At 37.8% G+C, this 23,602-nt stretch overlaps 1 protein-coding gene across 2 annotated transcripts in view; it reads left to right on the top strand.

Moving 5' to 3' along the window:
• Positions 1-23,602, top strand: part of smchd1 (structural maintenance of chromosomes flexible hinge domain containing 1) — a 54,091-nt gene that overhangs the window by 8,585 nt on the left and 21,904 nt on the right. For both annotated transcript variants that reach the window (XM_055217278.2, XM_055217271.2), the window contains exons 11-28: positions 79-193; positions 1,402-1,585; positions 1,675-1,746; positions 2,434-2,559; positions 2,807-2,920; positions 5,674-5,780; positions 5,934-6,016; positions 6,097-6,204; positions 6,302-6,379; positions 6,480-6,599; positions 6,755-6,899; positions 12,529-12,616; positions 14,448-14,520; positions 15,049-15,188; positions 15,342-15,476; positions 18,121-18,351; positions 18,442-18,587; positions 21,143-21,228. In XM_055217278.2, the coding sequence (XP_055073253.2) occupies positions 79-193; positions 1,402-1,585; positions 1,675-1,746; positions 2,434-2,559; positions 2,807-2,920; positions 5,674-5,780; positions 5,934-6,016; positions 6,097-6,204; positions 6,302-6,379; positions 6,480-6,599; positions 6,755-6,899; positions 12,529-12,616; positions 14,448-14,520; positions 15,049-15,188; positions 15,342-15,476; positions 18,121-18,351; positions 18,442-18,587; positions 21,143-21,228 (2,151 nt within the window). The remainder of the gene's footprint in view (positions 1-78; positions 194-1,401; positions 1,586-1,674; positions 1,747-2,433; positions 2,560-2,806; positions 2,921-5,673; positions 5,781-5,933; positions 6,017-6,096; positions 6,205-6,301; positions 6,380-6,479; positions 6,600-6,754; positions 6,900-12,528; positions 12,617-14,447; positions 14,521-15,048; positions 15,189-15,341; positions 15,477-18,120; positions 18,352-18,441; positions 18,588-21,142; positions 21,229-23,602) is intronic.

Raw genomic sequence — 23,602 nt, 5'->3', positions numbered from 1 at the left:
TATCTGATGCCTATGTACCCTAATATGACATGGTTTTCTAGATATGTTTTAACGGTTTGGTTTGTGGCTGCATTTCAGCTCCAGAGGACGAAGATGAAGAATGTGTGGTGTTGAATCCTGAAGGTCGAGGGAAGAGACCGATCTTTGAGTGCTTCTGGAATGGCCGGCTTATTCCCTACACTACTGTCTCAGAGTAAAACCTTTTACTATCTCACTACTGCCCCACTAGTCTCTTAGGGGATGTGCACACCAAAGCATTTAAAAACGGCTGTAAATGGCAGCTGAGCACTTTGATTACAATGTCGTTAAATGATGCGCCGGTTGGTTGTTGTGATATTTGTTACTCCCCTCCTCCACTGTGATTGGACGGTGAGAGTGACATTGATGAGCTGAGCTTTTCACCTAAAGTTGAATATTTTTCAACTCTCGGCCTTGAGCACGGAAAAACTGCAGAGCGGACAAAACCCGCCAGCTGTTGGCTTTTTTGAAACAATTGAAAACATACGCCGGTGTAAATGCTTTGGTGTGCATGCTAGCCTAGGGTAAAACCTTTTACTATCTTAATACTGTCTGAGATTAAAGCTTTTTACTATCTGCGTTTACATTAAAGATTTGCGCAAAACTTTAGAATAATTTTCTAAATGTTGACAAAAAACTATTTTCTATGTTTTACTATATTCTATTTTCTAGCGTTTTTTATGAACTGATGTTATGCGACTAAAACATAACTCATTATAGTCATTATAAAAACCATGGCAACGTGCTTGTTCGACTTCATACGGCGAAGTGTCGCCTGACGTGCGGCCAACATAAAAATACAGCGAGAGTGACTCAAAAGCATACAGAGCAGTCGACTCCCGATTTGCTGACATGAAGTCAAACACACCTCTTTTCATCTTGTTCTCCAACCAAACATAGCGTGCCATTTTAAATGAATAAGCATGTGACTTTTATGCAGGTCAGGTGACCTGTAAATGGGAAAAATCAGTTTCCATTGCAGTTTTGCATGTATTCTTTTTTCAAATTGCCTGAAAAACCACCTCACCTGAGCATAAAAAATGTTTTTGTGATATATGGTAGTTAATGCGAAATTGCCGTGTTTTCATTGGGTGCATTTTCCATTCTTTATTTTATTTTGCGCAATTTGAAGGGTAATCGAAACTCAGCTAGAGTATTTTTTCAAATTCTGACATCTTTTAGCATTTAGCATCAGTTTACATATGATACCGTAAACATAGACAATGCACAGCAGAAAACAGATTGTTTAAAAGATTGTTGTTCAAAGTCATTCATAATTCATTATTAACAATATCAATAAAAATCAACAAAAGGCTCAACTATAGATTATAGTCTTGGTGATATTATATACTTTTATTAATTTACACACTTTGTTCGTGCAAGGTTTGAGTGGTGTGCAAGGCCGAAGAAAGCAGGTGCCGTGCCTTTGGAGTGTTATAACCGAATTTCAGGAGTTCTCTTCGCCAACGATCGATTTCAGGTCAGCACCAACAAACTGACCTTCATGGACCTCGAACTTCAACTGCGTGACAAAGACACCATTTTTACCCGAGTGAACAACGGTCAGGTACAGAAACGCTCGGCAGGACTCTACTGGACAGACTCCTGTGATGTGATGTATGTTGTTTTTAACACGATCTGTATTGATTCATTCAGGAGCAGCGAGTGAAGATCCAAAGAGAGTTTATCAACTGGTTAAAGGATTGTCATGAGCGCTTTGATAAGCAAGTATGCGTCTAAATAACACTACATTATTTTAGGAATTTTTGATCTAGGATTATCTATCAAGCATTGATAAAATAAATTTTAAAGAGGGGGTTAATGCTATTTCATGCATTCTGACTTATTAAAACAGTTAAAGACTTGTAATCTAATGCTAAACAAATGCAAGGTGTCCAAAAAGCAGTTGAGCTTGTGACAGAGTATTTCTGTGCCAAACGCCTCCTCTTTTCTACATGTTTTTTCGTAAAGTTTTTTTTTTGAACATGGGTACCTCTTACATATAAGTGACCCCATATTCCTTTTATGGGCACTTCCCCTGGAAAAGCAAGCTCACACGTCAATCAAAGTGAGAGCGGGGATGCTCATTATCATTGTTCCTCCGCTAGAGCTGATCTGTCTTTTATAAATCTGATAAAACTAAAGATTAACATGAGATTAGCAAAAAAGTGTGTGTTATGTGGGCTTTAATGCATCAGTCAGAATAATTTGATTGTAAACAAATCTGTAATATTTGCATCACTATAATTTTGCACTTCTGCTTCCGTGTCTGTGGCTGAAGCATTTTATCTGCAAATATAAATTATTTTATTAAATTTTATATAATTATTAAATAATGATGTATTATTTTTTTGTTATTTAGGTATAAATGTTAATATAAAAAAAAAAATTCTGACACTGTGTGTGTGTTTGCAGGTGATGTTTCAAGGTTTTTTGGGTGTGACAACACGTACAGATGTGACCACCAAGCGCATGCAGTCTCCTTGGGCACAATTCAAATCTATCAAGTGGGACGGCAAAACTTATGAGAAAGGACAATATGTAAGCTTTGATAATTCTCACACAGACAACGTGCATATAAAATACAATAATACAAATGACCCTATCTCTCTTCAATGTTTGAATTAGTGGTGGCCGATGATATTACTGAAATCTTGTGTTATAAATTTCTGCTGATGCTCATGAAAGATTACACTGCACTGCATTATATAGAGTCAGCATGTTGAATAGTGCCAATGTACAATAATAAATGAAAAAGAGGTTTTATTTTATTGTTTGTTTTCCTCAGGTAAAATCTGTCCGAACTCAGCCTGTCATGTTTGGATCTATAGTTCAGTTTCTGCTGTATGGAGATTACGAGGGAGATGTTTACTCTACAGGTGGACACGTCCAGATTTCTCTGGTGAGGAAATGAACTACTGTTGCTGTTCAAGAAATTAGGGCGGCAGCAACTAATCTATAAAAATTGATAATAAAATTTGTTGTTAATACGCGACCAGCTTGTTTAAACGAAAAGCAGTGTTGCCAGGTCCTCTGCCTTTCTGCAGAGTTCTGCATTGGTCTAAACTGTTTGGGCAGGTTGATGTTTTTCTATGGGTTATAGATTGAAGAATTTGGTATATTAGTTGTTTGTATTTGGGTTGTGAATAGTCATTGGGATGCTTTTGGACTAATTCTGAATGGCCATTGAGCTGGTTTTGTTTAGCGGATCTGGCAACCCTGACGGGACAAAGACTAAAGCAAAAGCGCACTAATGCTGGTTAATAAAGGTTACATTTCTTATATAATATCTAGTGAGTTTGTATTTGTTTAGTTGTTGTTGGGTTTTCATAAAAATAGTATGAACAACAAACTAAGGATCTGTTTTAAAGTAAGGGGAAATACATGTTTTTATTACTGTAACAACTAGGGCTGTAGCAATACATTGATATGGATCGATGCATTGATAAAAACATTTTACAATTTGATGCCACACATCAATATGAGGTAACTTTATTTTAACTCTCTCGTCAAATTTGTTGCCATCATAAGCTGATTTTATATGACATTTTTTTCCCTTATCATTTATTTTTCTTTATTTAAACAGTGTATTTTTTCTTAGTTTGTTGTTGCGAATGCCCAATTGAGTTGGAGATTTTTTAGAGTTTTTAAAAGTTTAATTAAATGTTCATGTTATATATTTTGGTTACATTCGTGAGTATTATGTAACTGCTTATCTAGGCTCGTAATATTAAAGTATTAATGAATTAATTACAATCAAATCGTAAATGCGTCGAAGAAATGTTTAATGTATCGCCAAACAGCCCATCTCTGGCGGAGATTATCGATAACAGTATCATATCTCAATGAACTGTTCAATTTACACCCATAGTAACAACGCATGTATATCATAATGGCTTATTTATTTTGTTAATTACGAATAATGTTAATACTTATCAAGGTCCAGAATAGAGATTGAAATGAGTTTATTAATCTGTGACGAAACTTCCTCACCAGCACATCCTTGAAGACTCAATTCATTTGGTTTGTTTATATACTGACAATTAAATAAGGGTGTCACGATTTCGATTTTAAATCGAAATCGATCGAAATTAAGTCACAACCTCGAACTTCGAAATTAAAAAATGGGATCGTCGATGCTGCCAAGCCCCCATGTCACGTCCAGTCAGCTTGCCAAGCGGGGGAAAATAAACCTCTAAAACATCGGTCAAGCGGAACGCGATTTATATTTTTAACACGAGTGATGTATTGCAACAACTCCTTGAAATGCATATCATAAACAGGATTACTACATAGTGATCTGCCTTCGGACAGAGCGCAGCTCTGCAGGTGCACGAGAGAGCCGCAAAGATGCAGCGGGTTATATTTTAAACAAAAGTTGCCTCAGCTCGCATGAAACGCATAAAACTGAACAAATACGTAAGGATTATTACTTTAGTTTATGTTTAGACTTTGGACAGATGCGAGAGCGCGTGCACGTGAGACAGAGGGAAGCGCAGCTGCTTATGACGCACCGGTTTTAGTTCAGATAATAGGAGTCCAAGACGCACGCATTAAGTCTATCTGCGTGCACGAAGGAATTCTCTCTCTACAAGCTCTCCGTGTAAAGTAAAGCCCACAAACCCCCATGCGAGGAAAAGCACGCAATGTGCATGTTAATGTGAAACTATAATAATAATAATAAAGGCATATAATTTTTTTCTTTAAAAAAACATTTAAAAACCGAGAATCGAATTGAATCGTGACATCAGAATTGAAAATGTAATCGAATCGAGGATTTGGAGAATCGTGACACCACTACAATTAAAGATGTTTTACTATTTTAAAGCCGCACGAACTTTTTTATTTAAGGCTTAAAATATTAAAATCAAAAAGATATTAGTAAAACTCTCCAGTAGTGTGTGGCTTTTGCACTTAACTCTTTCCCCGCCAATGACGAGTTTTTCAGGCAATCTGTATTTCCACTATTATCCACCAGATGGCGCTTTTACCCAACTTATAAAACCCGGACGCAACCACTTCAACCAGGTCAAACAGTTCAAACTCTGTTTTGATCATTGCTCTGAATCTAATCTCTATCAAAAGTCCTTCACAAAAAGTTTCTAAAAATGTTGCTCAAAATTCGGTATTGTTGAAGAAACCTAGCCACATCTGAGAGGTGATAACAAGAGAACAAATTAAGATAGAATAAAACGTTCTTTGTTGTTGTTGTTCAAAAGCAGTGGGTCTGCTCTTATATTTTATATATTGTATGTTTATATATTTAAAGAACAACATTTTCTGAAAGGCATTAAACTATTGTGAAAATCATTAACAATGCTGCCGCTGGCTGGCAACTATTTTTTTTTAAATGCTGGTGGGAAAAGAGATAAAATTACAGTTTTACACGTGAAAACCCTATTTAATAGCGAATAACCTTATTTAGGTATAATAAGGGAAAAATGTCCTAGTGACATGGATAATATCGGATAATAAAAAAAATTATCGTCTGATTAATTGATTATGAAAATAATCATTAGTTGCAGCCCTAAAGGAAATACTTCTCCATATTTTTCAGAATGCCAAACTTCAAGAACAGACACTGTTATTGTGAAGCTGCATATACGTGGCGTATAAAAATCAGCACATCTTTGTAAAACGTTCTTTTTTCCTTAGGAACCAAAAGAGTTGTATGGTGAAAAGAAGATCATTCCAATCTGCAAGATTGACCGACTGGCCACGCCTGCAGTCATTAAGAAGAACATTGAAGATGAACTTGCCAAGTAAGATCGGATGTTTCCATCATTCATCCTGACTAAAGAGAGGCAGAGTAATGTGTTTTCATCAGCACTGAGAACACATTCCTCTCTTAAATCAGCTTTATGTGTTTAGACTCAGAGATCAGATATGACTGACATGCATGTTGTTGTAATCAGACTTCCAGATCGGTTAAGGCTAACGTGGCCTGAAGAAAACCCATGGGTTGACAAAGACGTGAGACCAGCAGGCACACCCTTGGGTAAACACAGTCACATGCATGTACATTTATCTATATATTAAAGAATATTAATCACTTTAATTCATAATCTAATTGTTCAGGTCCCATTAAAGTGGAGATTTTGAACAAGAAGGGAGAGTCGATGTCTCGGCTGCCGCTGGCCGTCAATGCCAAGAAACTTTCGATTCGCCTCAAAGTCATCTGGCACTGTATGTGAGCTTTGTGTTCTCATGTTTAAAACATAATAGTTGAAAGTGTTTATCCATCTTTGAGTTGAAAAGGATTGTGCACACTTTTTCTCTTCAGCTTCTAAAGGTGACGTACAGACCAACTTTCACATTGGTGTATATTCAGCCAAGTGGGAGTACTGGTTCAAAACTATGGGTAAAGAAACAATACATCCTTGTGTGATTTATTATTATTTGAATTGTGGATTTGTTGCTTTGCCTCTCTTCTGAAAGAATAAGCCAGTTTTCTTTTCCAGGGAATTTAAGTAAGCTGGGCAAGTACACGCTTAACCTGCAGACAGTGATCAGCGACAGCTTGGCCGATGAATGGGCTGGAAAGAAATTACCTCACCACAACCTCAATTTCACTATTAAAGGTAAAACACAAATGAACCGTAGCCATACAGCTACTATAAACCAACAGTGTAGATAATCCTTAAAAGTCATAATAATAGATTCTAGATATATATTATTTATTACAAAACCTGTAACATTCACAATGTATATATAATTCTCTCTCCCTGTATGTCAGAGGGTGAAGCTGTAGCTTTTGCATTGGGTTTAATTTCCTCTCCGGTCCAGATTGGAGTGCCCTTCAGTATTCCTCTGGAGTTTAAGGATGAGTTTGATAATTCTGCACGTCCACCTGCTGACATTAAACCCCAGCTGGAGTGCAGGTAAGTGTACGCACATCTGAGCTCTACTCCAAAACCTATTGCAGTGTCTCCTTTAGGATTTTTACAGCTGTGGCGGCAGGGGACGCCCATGGTGGTTAATGCTGCTGACCCAAGAATTGCCGTAACCTAAACGTAGTGTTGTAGTCAAGACCACCTAATTCGAGACCAAGTCATGACCAAGACAGACCGAGACAAGACCAAGACTTTAAAGGGTCAAGACCAAGACAGGCCGAGACCAAGTCAAGACCAGTGCAGTGTTTCCTCTAGGATTTTTTCCAGCTGTGGCGGCAGGGGGGCGCCCATGATGATTATAAAAATGTACTTTTTTTTTTTAAATGTAGAATATAGGCTACAGTAAACTAGCATGTATTTTTTTTTCATGCTGTCATTTACTTGTCCTTATATTTATAGCATATTGCTTTTCTATGTTTGATCTAAACTATATTTTCTTAAAAAAACGTTACATAGCTACTACGTACGTAGTACGGATATTTCATTGTAGTTTTAATGTAGTGTGCATTGCAAGTTCGTGCTCGTGTTTAGCGTTACAGTTCCCTGTTGCAAAGTCACGCACAGTCCTGTTTGATAATCCGCACACAGTTATCCGACATCAGCAGCAATTTTATTCCACACCCGAGACCCGACCCGTTTGACATAAAGACTGCAGTGACCTGCATCTACAACGCATATAACACGTTAATATTATTACACTCGTTACATCAAATATTAGGAGTTTCACCCGCGGGTACCCCGACCCTGCTGTCTGGAACAGATGAAACAGTCTCACCGTCTGCCTCAAGTTTTTATTACCAACGTCCTTCTCTTCCCACGGGAATAATGTAAGTTTCCTTACAAACAGATTCGACTATTAATGTCTTGCAGTCGCATATAAGTAGTATTCAGTATTTAACCTTTTGTTTTTGCACAAATATCTTATCATTTCATGTGAAACTTAATGTGAGTGTCGAAGAACGGAAGATTGACAGCTGAGCGGTCAGCAGCGCGCTGCGCTTATAGTCTATATTCTGAATAACTAATGGCCCGATAAGTTGATTATATGAGTACAGTGATTCCAAATGAATGTCCAAAAAACTCGTAATATGTTAAATCGAAAGTTTAATCCTTTCTTTTCTCGCAGCCCTGCGCTGCGTCGGTGTAGATATGCGCCGGTGAACAGCATACGCGTGATGACCAGCTTGCACCTTAAATTACCCTAAAATTATAGTCATAAAGATAAAAGTAAAACAACATTCTAAATGGTGTATTTTTATTTGTGTAAACTCACAATAAGGAGAAAACCTTGTGGTTATTTAAAATCATTAAAAACATGACGTGCCTTCTGCTGCTTTGGTTTTACAGCGCGTCACAAAAAAAAAGAACAGAAACTCAAATACTTTTATGTTCGTTTTGTCAATTTAATAATTATTTAAGTGTAACATATTTCGTGTAGGCTTATTTATTTTATTATTATTTTTCAAAACAGAGACGTAGCCTCATCATCATTTGTTGATTTAAATCTATTTGTGCATGAAACTAAACCCATGGAGGAAATTATGATATTTTAGGAGATTTATTTATAAATGAGTGAACAACGCGAATCCAGAAAGGAATTTATTTCTAAGACAGCCAGTCTGGCAGGGCGGACATTTCGATAGCTTTTATTTTGCGAGCTGCCGCCGTTGGTTTTGTCTAGAAGGCAAAATACAGCAAATGCCGAAAAGTTTAGGATTAGATTGAAGGTAGGATTATTAGGATGAAAACAGCGGCTCTGGCTAAATGAGATACAAATACATCCTACAATCGTGTGAAATTTTGTGTTTAGAGTTGAGTTTGGTTGAAGGAATAGGATAAAACAGTGCTCATCCGGCGAGATTTCGTTTGCTGTATCCCTTCTATCTACAACCGCAGGCGTGATGGGGAAACACTGCAGTGCAAGTCATTGCATTAAAAGACTTATGATAAAATGTGGAATATGCATATGATTAGGCACTTCTTATCTATGTGTGTGTGTGTGCGCGCGGGTGTGTGCGCGTGTGCCTGTGCGTGCGTGTGTGCGTGTGTGCGTGTGTGTGTGCCATCAGAGAAGTTGATAAAATAATCAAAGGCATTGCAGATATGTGGAAATATATCTTTGTTTATGAGCAAATAAAAGTGAACAAACACTAAAGAGCTGAAATCAACGTCTCTATCAACTGTCTATCCATGGCTTGCCATCCACTTAACACAATGCAGGTGTTTTTAGTAATAAAATTACAAAAATTGTCATTGGGAGATTCATTCATGCCAAACCTGAATAAACTGCATAAAATAAATGCTAAAAAAATAAATTTGTGATGTGCCATCAGTTGTGGTCTTGACCGGTCTTGAAATAAAATTCAGAGTCTTCTTTGTCTGAGACCGAGACGACACCGAATAAAAATGTGGTCGATTCCAAGACGAGACCAAGACATTTAAAAAGTGGTCTTGAGAACTACAACACTACCTAAACGGCTCATAAATAATGTTAATGTTGGTCGGGCCAGTTAAGACAGAATGCACAAACTATTATAATTTACCAAACGGGGCAAATTAGCGCGCAATTAAAAAAATAATAGCTGATTTCCATATTGACCAACGCAATCTACTAACAGGGTTTCCACTGGTCCTTGAAATCCTTGAATGTTTTTGAATCTGGAGGGAAAAATTCAAGGCCCTTGGAAGTTTGTGAAAATAAACATACATAGATACAGGTCATTGAAAGTGCTTGAATCTATTCTATGCAAGAAGTTTTCTGGAAAAAAAAAACATACTATTCCCTGTGTAGTGTAGGATAATATCATAATAATTCTAGACTTTTTAAGCACACGTGCTAAACTGTTCACTTTAAATGCTTATATCTTCTGTATGCGAATGTTGATTGATACAAAAATGCTTTTTTGCATAGTTGTGTTTGACACGTGAAAACGTCTCGGGTTACGTATGTAACTGTTGTTCCCTGAGAAGGGAACGAGACGCTGCGTCTCCCTTGCCATACTTCCTGCGTTCCTGTAACGCCGTCTTTGGCAATATTTCAGATAGAGATATACTTCCTGGCCCGCGTCACACTGTTTTTGTCGTTAAGCCTCACCATTGGTTGAATTTGATATATACATTCAGACGCACTTACCCCTGGAGGCGTCCCCAAAGTCTCACCATAGTGACGCAGTGCAAGTTCCTTCAAAAGGGAACTGTAACGATGTATCTTAAGAGGTAACACGATAGCTGTGTCCCAATTCAGGGGCTGCGACCTTCTAAGGACGTATTTTAAGACCGATTGCGTCACAGCAGCGCGACTTGAGGCTGGTAAGGCCGTCCCAATTCGAAGGATGCTTAGAATGAAACCTCAAAATGCGTCCTCATTTCTCCGCGCTGTTAAGGATAGAACGAATAGATCCTTAACAGCCGAGGATATCCCAAGATTCATTGCGCGCCTGCAACGGCGGCTGGATATTCTAAAATAAACAATTAAAACCTTCATTAAATAAAAGTGTGTATTTATCAAAAAAAGTTTGTCACTGTTTTAGTATAATAAGTTATATATTGTGTTAATATTATTATTTTTATGATGCATATATTTCTAAGGTTGATTAATTTAATTTAATATACTGTTGAATAGTTTAATCTACGTCAACGTGTCATATTTTCTAAACTAAATTAATATTTTTCTGATTTCATATTTATTTTAATAAGTCAGAAACGTTTCCGCTATGTCCTGATGACAGGCGTAGCAGGTGACGCCAATTATGGGTCGTTCGAAGGTTAGACCGTCTCATTTCAGATCTCTTCGCGGAGTTCTGAGGCTGCCACCTTGAAAGACTGAGTGCTCATATTTAAGGTCGCATGCTTTGAAGGTCGCAGCCCCTGAATTGGGACACAGCTGATGTAACCTTGCACTCACTTAAAAAGTGTCCTTGAATTTAAGGGTATTGGATCTGGAAAGTCCTTGAAAGGTCCTTGAATTTGAAGTTAACTAAGGTGTGGGAACCCTGTACTAAGAGCAGCGTAAGTTAGTTCAGCATCACAAATAGGCAGAGCTGATGATGTGCGGGTGATGTACTTACGCCTGATTCGCTTGAGTTCAGCACCACGGACATCACAGCTAACGAAGCCATAGGACACTGAAAAGAACTGGAGGACAAAAAATTAAGGTTCACAAGTAGTTTTGAAACACCTTGTATTGTATGAATTATCCTAGTGACTCTTCTTTTATTTCTTCCAGCAAATAAACATGGCTAAGCAAACAATATGTTTTATTAATATGGTAAAAATCCTTTGCATGGTTCCACACGCTCTCTAACGCTAATTTGCCCTGTTTAGTAAATCTGGCCCTGGGGTTTAGCTGGGGTTTCACAGGTGGGGTCACGTGTGGTTAATATGTAGAGGGACACGTATTGGAGACAGGATGTGCTCACATGGTGGCAGGACTGTCCTGTTTTGTGTATAATGGGGCCTCTTGTTCAATTTGGACCCGAAGGGGGAATCAAGAGATTGGAGGAAGAGGCATGAATAATACATAATAGTGACATGCGAGTTAAAGCGTTACTATATAAGCAGGTGCATGATAGCAGACCAATCAACTTGGCTTCATGTCTCTGACAATAACATCTATCTTTTGGCAATAGAGCATTCTGCTTTGAGAATTATTCTTCATAGTCAACGCTGCTATTCTCTAAAATCCAAAATTATTTTTAATGAACTTTATTTTTTATAGTAGTCATTATTGTTCATAATGTGAAGTGCTCTTAAAGGGATAGTTCGGCCAAAAACGATATTAAACCCATGATTTACTTACCCCCAAGCTGTCCGAGTTGCATATGTCCATCGTTTTTCAGACAAACACATTTTCGGATATTTTAGAAAATATTTTAGATCTTTCTGTTGATTAAATGTAATGTTACGGGGTCCAGCAATAGTCCACGACCTTCAAGTCAAAAAAAAGTGCGTCCATCCTTCACGGGTTGGGTCCAGACGGCTCCAGGATGATGGGCGGGGGTCTTCTGGGGGTGGTCCGTGCGGTGTTGTTGTAGAAATATCCATAGTTATTGACGTAATTTGCTACCTTCCGGGAGCGCCGCCATCTTAGACTCAGGAGTATTAGCGTAGTGTACGCACTTTTCTTAGTGACGTATGACAAATTCGGAGGGCGGGGGGACAGAGCACCAGCAGAGAAACTCTGTACGCTGCGTAAGCTCTCATCCTGAATGCGGATGACTCCATGATGGCGGCGCTACCGTAAGGTATTTAATTACGTTAATAACATTTTAAATATGGATATTTCTACCACAACACCGCACGGATTACCCACAGAAGACCTTTGTTTATCATCCTGGAGCCGTTTGGATTTAATTTGTGAAGGATGGAGGCACTTTTTTTGGACTTGAAGGTCGTGGACTATTGCTGGACCCCGTAACATTACATTTAATCAACAGAAAGATCTAAAATATTTTCTAAAATATCCGAAAATGTGTTTGTCTGAAAAACGATGGACATATGCAACTCGGACAGCTTGGGGGTGAGTAAATCATGGGTTTAATATCGTTTTTGCCCGAACTATCCCTTTAAGGAAGAAATGCTTGGTCAGTAATTCACAAGTGTTTTTTTTTTTGTGTAGTTCACCGGACTTGAATTTTGAGGGGACGGCTTTTGGGAGCATCATTAAAGATGTGAAGGCCAGAGGAAACATAGGTCGACTTGGAAAGGTCAGCATTGGCTTACATTATTATATTACATTCATTACATTACTTATCAAGTTAGGGATAATGTCTGCTTTGTGTCGGGTCCTGATCACATTGTCGGGGCTAATTTCAATAATAAAAACTGACTACCTGTACATTATCTCACACGTTTACCTCATAAGTAAGTAAAGAAAATACGTTTACTTAATCATTTGGTTAATCATTTGTAAATATAGTGTGTCATATATGTCGGTGTTTCCCAACCTTTCTTTTGCCACGGCACAGTTTTGATAAGTAAAAAAAATCCTCTATCATAATAAGGATTAACAGAACTGCACAAACCTGTATTGCGATGCTTAATGACTTGTTTAACTGGAATATTATAATATATTAACTGTAGTACTCGCATGTTACAACGAGAAAATGTCCTAGCTGGAATAGATGAGAGTGACACATGCAGATGGGACCAACTCAGCAACCTGGTATCTAGCTTTGAGCACTTTTTCAAAAACTTTGCCGTGCTATTTTTCATGACACACCAACAATGATAAAAGTTATTAAAAGACATATTTATATTTAATTATTGTGTAATATTAAACTGTACCTGTCAAAATGATTTGCAGCATTCGGGTTACTGTGTGTATGTATATAACCTTTTTTATTAGTAGTAGAATTTTTATTATTATTATCTTTGTCAGTATTATTGTTTTTTTAATTCTTTTATTTAATATTTTATTGTACCTGAATAAGTAACAATATCACCACCACCAGTCCAAAGTTTTGTTAAAATGACCAAGTTGTATTCATACAGTTCAATCAATTGATTGGCTGATGCTAAAAGTTGCTCCGGAAAGTCGTGCGTCATATGCATAAAATAGAAATGTTCCCAACTTTGTCACGTAGCTGTACTTCCTATCGTCCAATGGTCATTGTCGCTTGTGTCGCTGGATGTCGCCAAGCTTTCACTAAAATAAACTAGATTGTGTTGGTCTGCTGTTGCTAGTCGCTAGTGGTGTGCACACACGGTAATGGCAAGCTCACACTACAGGATTGAAAAACCTACCTGAATCACTGCGTTGCTCACACTACAAGGTGTCACAAGTTGTCGTCATCTATTTATAGCTGCATGCATACTACACGCAACGCTGACGAGGTGCACATCCTGCAAAACACTCAATAAAGAGGCATTCCCGACCATCAGCAAAAATATGTTTTCTCACATAAATTGTCATGAGAAATTACAATGATCGCCCTTCAATTGGTCTCTCCCTTTATACCATCTGCACTGTGATTGGTTGGATTAGTTACAACTTGTCATTGAGTGCGTTTACATGCACAGTCTTACAACGATTATGCTAAATAAACTGATAACGTGTGGGGTCATTTATATGCATAAATCGGTTTCCTTTTTTGGGGAAAGCCCATAAAGGTGTAAGCAAAAAACGATCGGCACATGTAGTTTTTTGCTCAATACCCTGATTTCGCATGCAAACACCTTAACTTTCCTTCTCGCAGTTTTGTTTCTGTGCGCATATCTCGGCGTGTGAAATATAAATCTCACACATGAAAGTAAGGGCAAAGTAACGGGTAAAAGTCTGCGCTTGACAGATTTCCCATCAGTTTTTTGAATGACTATTTGTGCCGGCGGGAAACCTGACATCTCCAAATTTTTTGTCACAGACCTTGTCCACGACAGCAAAATCCAGCCAAAAATCCTATGATGTGAGCCTGGCTTTAAAGTGTGTATATATATGTGTGTGTCTCTGTGTGCGCGTGCCCGTGCGTGTGTGTTAAATATCATTCAGTTGCGCTAACCTTTGCCCTTTAATGTTTCATGTTTGTATTTTTTTAACAGATGCATACAGTGAAAGTTCAGATTCCAGGGCTGAAGCCGAATGTTCAGTCATTTCAAATCGCTGTGCAGCCTGGTATGAGAAACGCACACAGACATTATAATCACTGAAAGAGGAAACAGACAGACAGTAGATGATATAATCCTGCTGTTATTGTGTTTTTTTGTTGGGTTCTTTAAGAATAAAGCTAAAACAGTCTTGATAAATTTTCAAAAGATACAGTAGACTTTAATGTCTGACATAAAGCCGAGCAAGTCTTGCAGATACACCTGCAAAAGCAACCGGCTTCTCTTTCTCCCTTATTATATTTTTATTTATGTCCTTTGGTCTTTTAATTCATTCAGGATATTCTTCCAGTGGGTCCTATGACCATTACTTTAATCTCATTGGTTCTGGTTTTAAACAGGATCTTCTGGTGGGGCTTTAGTGCCTCATTATCTCAAAATCATACGTAAAAGTTCAGTATGTAGACCATAATCCAATTTTCACAGGCTTAGACTACAGCTAATATATAACTCAAATACATACTGTTAAAATATTTGAGTTATTATTTGTTTATATTTTGATGAATTAAATCTTCTTCACTGTCCTCGTGTCTTCCAGGCCTTCCACACACACTTGTTGTCTTTCCTGAAGATGATGTGATTTCTGTGGAGAACGGCACACCGGTTAACATCAGAGTGGAAGTTCATGACGAGTATCACAACATCACCACTCATCCTAAACTCACAGTCCGATGTCAGGTACAGAATATCAGACACAATGTCTTCTTTTTTATTTTGTTGGTCTTGCATTGGCTGTGGTGGAAAATCTGTAATATTTTACAGAATTGCAGTGTAGTTAGCTTTAGGATTTTTGTGAAATATGTGTAACTCTTTTGTGATTTGTGTTTGTAGCTGCTGGGAGCTCCTGATCTTTCTGTAGATGTAGTGGACTGCAGTCTCTCAGGATCTGGACTCTTGTTGGCCAAACCTCTTCTGCTGAAGGCCGTACACACTCAACAAAACCTTACTGCCAAATTCAGCATTCCTGTAAGACAACATTTGAGATCACTTGCTGTGTAGTTTATTTCTGAGTCCTGTCAGATTGATTCCTCTTAGGGCTGGACGATATGGCCAAAATTTCTATCACTAATATACTTCTAAATTTCTGTCGATACTGTATAAATTTGTGGGAAAATATTAATACATATCCTACTACAATGCATAATTTTTAGTGTCAATTTCACTTAGTCTGTTGCATTGCAAGCTACATAATAATATGTTAGATACTAGCATACTACATTATATACATATTATACTCTGTGTCATAGCTGCACAGTACATACTTTTATCTTTTGCATGTTCCTCATCTTTCCTCTTTTCTAACCTGATAGCTTAAGCCTATTTTTCTCATGCATATTTCAGTTTGTGTTGCATTACATCTCCCGTTCTTTCTCCCTATATGGGTGATTCTCACGAAACCATTGAAACACCACGGCACTAATGATTTTAGCTTTAAAATGTGTAATATAGTAACATTAAAAAGCATCAGAATTAACGCAATACTGTGTTCTACCTTGCACAATGTGTGATTTCAACATAAGAATTTATAATTGTAAATTTTATCTCATTTTCTGCTGAAATTCTCATTACCGCAATGTGTCCGACTGTGTTTGAACATGCGTTATGTTGTAATTTAATCAAATTAACACAAAAATATTAGGGAAAAAAATAAATGGATGTTTTGCTAGACTACTTTAGATGACAGAAAAAATATTTACTGACTAGTCATGTATAATAATAATGAAGAAAAATTAGGAAAATGATGTGTCCATTCCTGATGTTCTCATCCTCCGCAACACTTTTTGATAACAGTTTAAGCACACATACAGAATTTTAATAAAGTTTGATTTTGAGTGACCAAGCACATGGACCAGTTACTTCAAGATGGCTACCAGGTAAGATCATTTTTTTACAGTTAATTTGAAATATTGTCTTGTCAGAATGCTTACACGACATTTTGATTATCATTACCGCAACAGATACTTATTAAATGTTAATTTAATTAATAGAAGCATAATACTTTGATTTTAAATGCATGTGCAGAATCTCCAAATTATGTTCTTTCAGGTTTGTCATGTCATTTTGAAAATATGTCAGTGTTGATGTTTTCTGACTGTTGCGGTAATGAGATTTTTTAGGACTAATTTTTTAAATTTAAATTTTTAAATTATGTTACAAAAAGTGTTAAATGATAAGTAAAAGTTTTTAAATTAATGTTCCCATTTACTCCAGACTTTGTTTTTCAATGTCTGGTGGGAAAAAAGTAAATTTAAGCAATTTTTACATTTTCATGCTTGACATTTTTAAAACCAAGTTTTCGTGAGAATCACCTATATGGTGTCATTATTGAAAGCTAAGACTTGATGTGAATTAACCCCGCCCCTCTTTTTTCTTTTTTGTACTTGAGTGACAGCTTTTCTCTGGTTAAACACTCCAAAGTGCCAACCAGATTAATTGATCGCATGGTGACAACAATATGATTTGACGCAAGATACAGATGAGCGATTTAAATCCAATCAGGCATTTCGTTTTCCTCGCTGTCCCGGAGAGCGCGGCTCATGGTTGTTTAGCTACGAAAGACGCCACGGGAGCGCACTTTGAAAGGAAGACCCGCCTTGACCCACATTGCCACGTGTGGTATAGATCCTGCAGCACGAGTTCATGCAAATAAGACGGCGCAAATTGAGCGTTTCGTTGAAAAATCTTAACTTTGGCAGATATTCACATTGCGTTAACCAATCAGGAGCTTGCTCTAGAAGAGATATGATTACGACGTAGCGAGCGGAGGCAGAAATATGAAACAATAATGGAGGACTAAATCATTGTTGCTGTATGTGGACACCCGGGGCTGTATGACACATCTTCGTACTTTTATAGAAACGGGAATAAAAAGGATCTTGCTTGGAAGAAAGTGAGTGAGGAGGTCGGACAATCTGGCGAGTTTCACACGCGAATGAAGCAAGTTAACTAAAAATTTTAAGCGCCCAACTATGCACAAATAACACATTTTATTTGCTTTATTTGTATCTGGTATGAACACAGTTAACCAGTGGTTTAGAGATATCCCTCGGTATCATAATCTGATGTTTCACACTGTGCATTCCTAAACCCTAGGGTAACAATTTCATTTGCATATTTGTGACGCTGCGATGTATATTGGAAATGTGTTTAGAAACCATATCAGCTTTGAAAAAAGTACTGCAGAATATAATGGTATTAAATTATTGTCCATCCCTAATTCCTCTTGACAGTGAAGACTACAATTTCCTTCATTTCACACTTTTTCACAGTGTCATTATGCTATTGCCATTGTTGTTTAGCGACCTCTAGTAGTGAAAATTACACATTGTGCCTTTAATATGTTTGTCTAAGCTTATTATTTAACATTATTAAGCCGTTTTCTTTCTCTTGTGCTAACACTGACTAGTAACAAAATGATATGTGAATTCAGTTTTATAGTACTTTGTTTTCAAGACATTGCTAATATTAGTTTTCAGCCATAACATCAACTATTGAAAATAATAACCTTTTTTAAAAAATCTTAATGTTAAGTGTTCTAAGTGCTTTTAATTAATATAAAAATGTGACTTTCAGTAAGCAGTTTAATCTTTATAATTTCATGTATGCACAGAACCATAAAACAGTGGCGTGTGTGGAACGACAGCTGCGTGTGTTGCCCAGCTCACGTGTGACCCGTCTGGAGGTCTACACACAGGATGAGGGCTCTGATGTCATGGTGCTGCAGGATACAGAGCGCATTGATTGGACCGCTGGAGATACGCTTGGAAGTTTGTATTTTAGACTCTATGATGAAGGAGATAGGCTGGTTTCCCTGCCGCCAAAACTTACCAGCAAGATTAAGGTGTGGGGTGAATTGTGTTTGAATCATTAATGTGATGAATGTAATTGTCTAATGCAGTTTTCAGTATATCACAGTTTGTGTTTCTGGCAGGTGAACTGGACAGCAGAGATAAATCCTGAAGAGCTGTCTAAAGGAAAACTGCCACCTCTGTCTGTCCCCACTCAAGCACAGCGAGAACATTACTACAGCGTGTCTTTCCATGACCTGCACATAGTCACCACGTCCTTCATCATAATGTAAGACACAAACATTATTGGGCTTTTCACACTTGAAATAGTTAACCCCGGGTTATTCTAAACCCCAGGTTAATAGAATCCTGTTTCACACTGTTCATACTTATGGTGCGTTCATTCCAGACGTGAATGAAGCATTAAGCACAGGTGATTTACACGTTAAGTCAATGCAAAGATGCAATAGACATCCTGCGGCGTGATTTGTGCAAATCAAGGCCAATTTATACTTTTGCGTCAGGTGCGCCGTAACATACGCATAGACGCGAACCCTGTCGCCGTAGCCTTCGCAGTACCTGACATGCACCTCCTCAAAAATGTAACTACACGTCGAAACGACACGGACCGCAAGATCTGTGATTGGTCGGCGTGAATGCATTGTGTTTCCTCCTACGCATTTCGGCGATGTAACTGCAGAGCAACACAAACGCAGAAGTATAAATGCTCATGACGGCGTTGCCTACGTGCGTAGCGTCTGGCGTACCCTACGGCGTAACCCCCGACGCAAAAGTATAAATTGGCTTTTAGGCAGCGTGAATTGAGCATTTCGGGCGAGTTGAAAAAACTGAACTTTGGCAGATATTCACACCTCGTTAACTAATCAGGATGTTGCTCTAGTAGTGATGTGATTACGACGTAGCGAGCGGAGGCAGAAATACGAAACAATAAAGGACAAAGTCATTGTCGCTGTATGTGGACACGCGGAGCTGTACGACACATCTTCGTACTTTCATAGAAACAGGAATTAAAAGGATCTTGCTTGGAAGAAAGTGAGAGAGAGAGGTCGGACAGTCTGGTGAATTTCACTCACGAATGAAGCGAATTAACTAAAATTTTTAAGCGTCCAACTACGCACAAATAGCGTGTTTTATTCGCTTTATTCGCATCTGGTATGAACGCAGTTAACCAGTGGTACAGAGATATCCCTAGGTATCGTAACCTGACATTTCACACTGTGAATTTCTAAATCTAGGATAACGTTTTCATTTGCATGTTTGCAGTATCAACAATCACGATTGGATAAAAAGCAATGTCAGACTGACTAAATTAAAAAAAGCGCACTGCCCCTTTAAATAACCGTTTGTTTCATGCTTCCACGTCATTGACAGAACATGTCACAACGTAATTCTCTCTTGGCTGTTTTAAAGGTGCAGTGTGTAACTTTTATTTTAAGGGTCTCTTGACAGAAATGCAATATAATCTACATAACTACATTATCAGTGTTGTATAAAGACCTTTCATAGTGAACTGTATAATTTTTATTACCTTACACCGTGGGTCCCCATTACATGGAAGTCGCCGTCATGTTTCTACAGTAGCCCTAAACGAACAAAATGCTCTACAGATCACGTTTCGTCCCTACAGTGTCTCAGTCCCAACATGTTTGTCTTGTGGTGGCTACTGTATGCGTTTAGAAATTAAGAGCTGTTGGTTGCAATTTGCAATCTCATTACTAGATGCCGCTAAAATATGTGAAAAAAGTGTCCCTATGATAGATTTTTAAAAATTTCATGAAATGTGTAATGTAGGTGTAAGTGAATGTAAACCATCTGCAAAGTTGTAAAGCTGAAAGTGCACCTTAAATAAAGTTAATAGCTGTGTCTGAAACCGCTCCCTATCCACTATATAGTGCACTATATCGGGTGTCGGCCATTTTGTAGTGGTGTCCGAAACCTGAGTGAACAACTTCATTCCCTACATTCATTCACTACTTTTTACCCACAATGCACTCTGATTTTGAGGGTACATTCGATGTACACTTGTTCACTCATATTTCCCATGATGCAACGGGAGACGAACGCGTAACTTGAATCAGCTGAAGGATACTGACAGTAAACACCAAACATTTTCTTGTTGTCAGTAGTTTCTACTTTTTGAAAATAAACAAATGAAAAGTAATTGCGTATCTTTTATTTAAAATCTAATACATATTTTTCTTAAACAATAAATAAACATCAGTAAATAAATATTATAAGCAGTTGTTTTCTTCTCTTATTATCAACTAATACAATAAACATGACAAATGTGAAAAACAGTAAGATAGTAAACTTTACCATTTCACAGCACAATCAATAAAGCCACACAGGTGTTTTTGATGAATCTCCGCGACAGCTCTCTGACGCATGATATTTGCGTCAGTGTCCGAAATCGCTCACTCATTTTCATTTGCTTCTTCCCCATATAGTGGACTCAACTGTCATTCCCCATATAGGGAATAGTGAATGAGTGAACGGTTTCAGACACAGCTAAAGTCTCTCAAAAGAAAGAGTCGACTCAGAGTCGCTTAAATGAATCATTCAGAGTTCGAAACCTATTTCCATGAAGTTCCTAAGTCATGACTTGCAATGCCCACCTACGTTCTAGATAGTATACTGTAAATACATCAACCGTGTAGATAACGTCATGTCAGGAAGATAGTGTGCTTGTAAATTTGGTTAATTCTGTAAAGAATCAGCAGCATAGCATAATAGGTGCACTTTAATGCTGGGCAAGGAAAATGTGCGGTTGTAAGTTTTTGATAGAGAAATAATCCTTTTTGTTTAATTTGTGTGTGTGTGCAGGACTCGTCCAGATGAACCAGAACATCTTCGAGTGAATCTAAGCGATGTGACTGTCCAAATGGGTGAAACTTTGTCACGAGACATTTGTAAGTAACATCTAAACAGCCTGCATGATTCATTCATGAATAAACTCTGGGTGTTTATTTTATTTTGGTGTCAACTATTAAATCCATAACTTGTCTTGCACTGCACTGTAGTCTACTGTCAGCAACATCTGCACATGCAGATGCCATTCACATCTTCTGAGAAATCTGCTTTCTGATGAATAAATCACTGTCGTCTTAAGGGGCAGTCACACTGCACTTTTTGTTCCTTTCACATGCATATGACTTTGATTCATATGCATGTGAATGCATCAGACCGGAAAGATATTTCGCTGCGCACCAAAGTCATGTACCAAAGATGCTAATTCGCCTCACATAAAGACATTACCATGAGTCACTGTGTGACCTTACTCTACTAATAAGCAAAGATGGATGAAGTGCTACCCGCCAATATCCGCAGGTTCTGGCTAGAGGGGATACAGCTAGAGGTCGACCGATATGGCTTTTTCTCTGGCCGATGCCGACATTTAGAAATCAGGGCAGCCGATGGCCGATTTGTTTGGCCGATAGTCTGTATGTACATAATAATCAAAATGTTCTCATCATTAGCAGATATTTTAAATGTAAAAATGTCACTAAGTATTTAAAAAAATTATGACTGGTCTTTCTGAAGAGTTTTACAACCTTCTCTGCACCATGCATTTATCAGACACAGATATTACCTGACACTCTGCTGTCATCATCTTTGATCAGTTTTTTACCATGGCTTTTATTGCTTTGTAGGATAAAATCCTTATTTGGTAGACCTGATAAATTATTTATTCATCATAAAGTTAAAATAGTAAATGTCCATGTTTTTTAGTTGAGACTGTTATTTAGGGCAAATCTTTCTAAACACATTTGCATTCTCATTTCTGAGGCGCTATAAGTGACTGATTGTGCTGACAGTGACGTCTTGTGAGTTTAGTGTTGGGACTAGTGTTGCTTTCGTCAGCGAAAAGTATGACGAAATATAGTCGTCAACGAACCTTTTTCACGTGACGAAAACGAGACGAGACGTAAAGAAAATGCTGGTCATGTGACGATGACTATAATAAAATGTATAATGCAATGTTGTTGACGAATAAAAACCAGACTAAAAGTGGTTTACAAAATAAAAACTAAGCTAAAATGTCTTTTTATTTTCGTTAACCAAAACGAGACGAGACGAAATGTTATAACGTTATTTGGTCTTTTACCCATCCCAGCATCTGTGCCCCCGCCACCTGACTGCAGGTGATCACGTGTGTTGTTGGCGCTGCGTAGACCAATCAAAACATGTACAAGTACCGCGAGAGAGAGTAGAAAGCATGCAGAGCAGTCTGCTCTCGCGATGGTTTGATATCATATGCCTCCATTTGCACGTTAATGGGCATTTCAAACAGTGTACGCGGCAACTGCGAGACATGCGGAAAGTGGAGAAACGGGGGCGTTACAGAGGTGAAGCGGAGTTGGTCCAAACGCCTTGCTCCTGCACCAAAATCCTCTACCTTTTACGGACACGACTCTTCATGGCAGTCGCTGTTGAAGATAAACACATTTCCACTAAATGCTGCACAAAACCCTTCCCGGCGATTCCGACCGGGAAGATGCAGCATTCTGGCTCCAAATGTAAAAGAAAAGTCCAAAATAAATCCCGTGCATCACTTTCAGGTTAGTTCAACAAGCCTGTTAAAATGTATAGCTTTGATTGCTGACACCACCAGTATAACAATGTACACATTTATATCATGTAACTTCAGTTGTTTAAATATCATTGTGCTGCGTTGCGTTTTGAAACATGGTAAAGATATCTATGCTAAAGACATTCGTGGTTTTCTATAATAACTACACTTATTATTTATTATTTGAAATGAACAAAACATACTTCGCTGAATACTTGAGTATTAAATCAATCAAACACCTGTACTGTTGAGAACATAACCATACATACCAACCTTGCTTTTCTTAATAGACATCTGATGTTTTCTTAAAGCTGACTTTTAATTTACTTACAAGAAAAACATTTAGTAATTCTCCAAAATTGCTTGGATTTATACTGACATTTAAGATCAGCTTTGTCACATTAGATTAAGCCAAAGTCCATTAGGTACACTGGTGGTAATGTGCAGATGCAGAAATATAAAATATAATTACATATTTATGATTGTAGTTTGTGCTGCTGTCAAAATACAATTATAAATGTTAACAATAGCATATTTCTATCCTCACACATACTATAGTTGTGTGTGACCCATTTGCCCGTGTGTGTGTGTGTGTGTTTGCTTAGACTACTTCTGTTTTGATTATGTAGACTTTTATGTAGACTCTTACGAACAGTCAAGTCACTCACTCAGAGGATAGTAAAATAAATATCTATTCAAATCAGGGCATCTTC

Source organism: Misgurnus anguillicaudatus, chromosome 21, assembly GCF_027580225.2.
Source record: "Misgurnus anguillicaudatus chromosome 21, ASM2758022v2, whole genome shotgun sequence".
Lineage (NCBI taxonomy): Eukaryota > Metazoa > Chordata > Actinopteri > Cypriniformes > Cobitidae > Misgurnus > Misgurnus anguillicaudatus.
Note: the sequence above shows the minus strand (reverse complement) of the source record. Positions and strands in the feature narration are given on the sequence as shown.